The sequence below is a fragment of the Watersipora subatra genome, chromosome 11, assembly GCF_963576615.1.
Source record: "Watersipora subatra chromosome 11, tzWatSuba1.1, whole genome shotgun sequence".
In the NCBI taxonomy this organism is placed as follows: Eukaryota; Metazoa; Bryozoa; class Gymnolaemata; order Cheilostomatida; family Watersiporidae; genus Watersipora; species Watersipora subatra.
The window spans coordinates 11,213,168-11,215,899 of NC_088718.1; the positions used below are offsets into that span (position 1 = coordinate 11,213,168).

A 2,732-nucleotide genomic window follows, 5' to 3' on the forward strand; every position below is an offset into this window, starting at 1 on the left:
TTCAAGATGTAAAAATAGAAAGTCACCTAAATAAAGTTTTGTTCTGTATACCTAGCAAAAATGGATTCGCTTTTTACTTCAACAATTACCTATTTGTCTACTACCTTCCATTTTCTCCTCCACCAGCCAAGACTGCTTATCATAAATTTAGAAATAAGGCTGTTATATTTCTAAATTTCTCTAGTCCAGTTTGTTTCATTCTTTTTTAGGGTGATGACATAACGTCACGAGAAGCTGGTAGCTCTTATTAACAAGCTTACTCAAATGATCCATTGGCAATGAGCCAGGCTAATAGCAAATGGTAGACAACTCTCATTGTTTATAAGCTGATTTTTAATATCTGGGCAACGCTGGGTAGCACAGCTAGTATACTGTATATATAAATGTAAGTGTTTGTTTGTCATTTGTTGGTCTGTAGATCCAGGTATAGTGATAAAGTTTTAGGAACGAAAAAACCAATTTGCATTAATATTCAACTCGGAAACCCTGGCTCTGCAGTCAGGCATTCTATTCCACTACACCACATAGACTACCTGCCTGACTACCTATGAAATAATTATGCACATGCTTATTACATCTACTAATCTTTAGCGGCGATTGATTAAAATACCAACGCTTCACGCTACAGCTAGCGCTCTTGGACTACTAGAACAAAAAACATCTGCTCAGACTTCCCCAAATGCTATAAATACCTGTGTATATGTACTGTACATGTAGCATAAAATTAATTAAATTTATAACACATACAAATAAATAAACACCTTCATTTAAAAGTTAGGATGATAGACGTTGTATACATTGACTAAAAATAGATTTTCTGTGCAAAACTTTTGTATTTCCTATGCAACGCTGAGTATTCAACTAGTAAATCAGTATAAACTGGCACCTATTTGAAAAGTTCTATTAAAAAGTCAATGAACTGTTGCTCATAGGGATAGTACAATTTTAACCTTTGCGAATTGAATGAGCAAGTTTTCAAACAATTCAAAGCATTACAAATAGCAAGTTTTGCTGTTTGAATTCATCACTCAATGTGCTTGTATTCAATATAGTATTACGGCAGAGCGCCATGATCAGGGCCATAGTGATTGACCTCCTGACTACCACGGTTACAGAGCCGAGCCTTTCGGACACAGGAGAAGGCTCGAACACTATTGAGGACACTCGAACAATCAAAAAGACCGTAATAGAAAACCGAATGGTGAACAAAGAAGGGGCAGAGCCTAAAAAGAAAAGATATCAAAGGAGCACGAAACGATCGTTTGATCAGAGTTGCATGCCCACACTTTCTGCATGTTTGCATGTGGTTTATTGTCAGTATTACATGTATTCTGATGTATACTATTTATTTATTTAAATTAATAAATGTTGTTAGAGTTTAACACTCAGTGTTATTATTTGAATGTATTGTGTAGCGTAAAGGAGGACTGCAGTTTCTTTCGTAATTATAACATTTCATCAATTTACACATAATACCCTTATGTTGGTGCAATTGGCCAGTAACTATTTATAGCTCTGAGTGATAGACAGAAATGCTGCCACAAAAAGCATAATATATATAGTTCTGTTTTGAAGCTTCCAAAGGATTTATAAATAATCTCTTGCCATCCTCTCTCTGATGTTCTGTCGAGAACCTCCCTCCAATGTTCTGTCAACATTGTCTCTGAGGATGTTGTTTGTGTAATCAGAAGCTCAAGGTAAATATATATCATATCTCATTCACAGCGTACACCAGCTTATAACTCTCCTTTGAACACCTTGCTTTTAATATGCAATCCTATACCTCAAAAGATCATATCTCAAACAGTACTAGCTAAATGCATTTGAACATTTTTAGTAATACTAAACCTTGCCATAGTAGAAAACAAACTGAGTTTATTGGCATTGAACCTAATGCTAGAAACCTCGACTCAGACCTGCTATACATTGCCCTGAGCAAACAATATTTCTATAGGCTGAATGCGTTGGGTTAGCGCTAGTTTTTTTATTGAGAGAGAGAGAGAGGAGGAAAGAGATGGGGGAGAGAGGAAGAGAGACTGAGCGAGAGAGGGGGAGAGACGGAGAAAGCAAGAGAGACGGAGTGAGAGACGGAGATAGAGAGAGACGTAAAGCGAGACGGAGAGAGAGACGGAAAGAGAGACGGAGAGAAACCCGAAGAGAGAGAGACGGAGAAAGAGAGACAGAGAAAGGGATGGAGAGAGAGAGAGAGACGGAGAGAGAGATGGAGAGAGAGACGGAGAGAGAGACGAAGAGAGAGAGAAAGAGACGGAGAGAGAGAGAGAGATGGAGAGAGAGACGAAGAGAGAGAGGGAAAATGGAGGGAAGAAGGACCTAGGCAGAGAAAAAGAGAAAAGACATCAGCTGGCAACGATTGTCAGGTTCTTTCAATTCTTTGTTGTGATAATTGTACAATTTATATGCACTCCTCCAACCTATTTGGGACACAATAAAAACAGCAATTCCAAGTTCATTGTACCTTTTTGCAGCCCTATCTGATATACATTTATAAAACATTTCTATACTCATATCACCCTTGAGAACAAATTTGTTCCAAAAAGAAAAGCAAAAAATTTGCATATGTAATGTTGTCAATACAGATGAACAACTATAACTTTTATATGATAGATGTGCTGAGTTTTTAGATGTAAGAATCCTAACGACCCCCAAAATAGCCTCTGTATGAATTATGAATTGCAAATACATCCACTAAACATTCTGCAGTCATGTTTATT

At 37.2% G+C, this 2,732-nt stretch overlaps 1 protein-coding gene across 1 annotated transcript; it reads left to right on the plus strand.

Annotated features, from left to right (window-relative positions):
* The first annotated feature begins 2,014 nt into the window (after positions 1-2,014).
* On the plus strand, positions 2,015-2,335 carry LOC137407817 (octapeptide-repeat protein T2-like). The gene has a single exon (XM_068094197.1). It carries the CDS (start codon positions 2,015-2,017, stop codon positions 2,333-2,335), a length of 321 nt encoding a protein of 106 aa, XP_067950298.1.
* Positions 2,336-2,732: the final 397 nt, after the last annotated feature.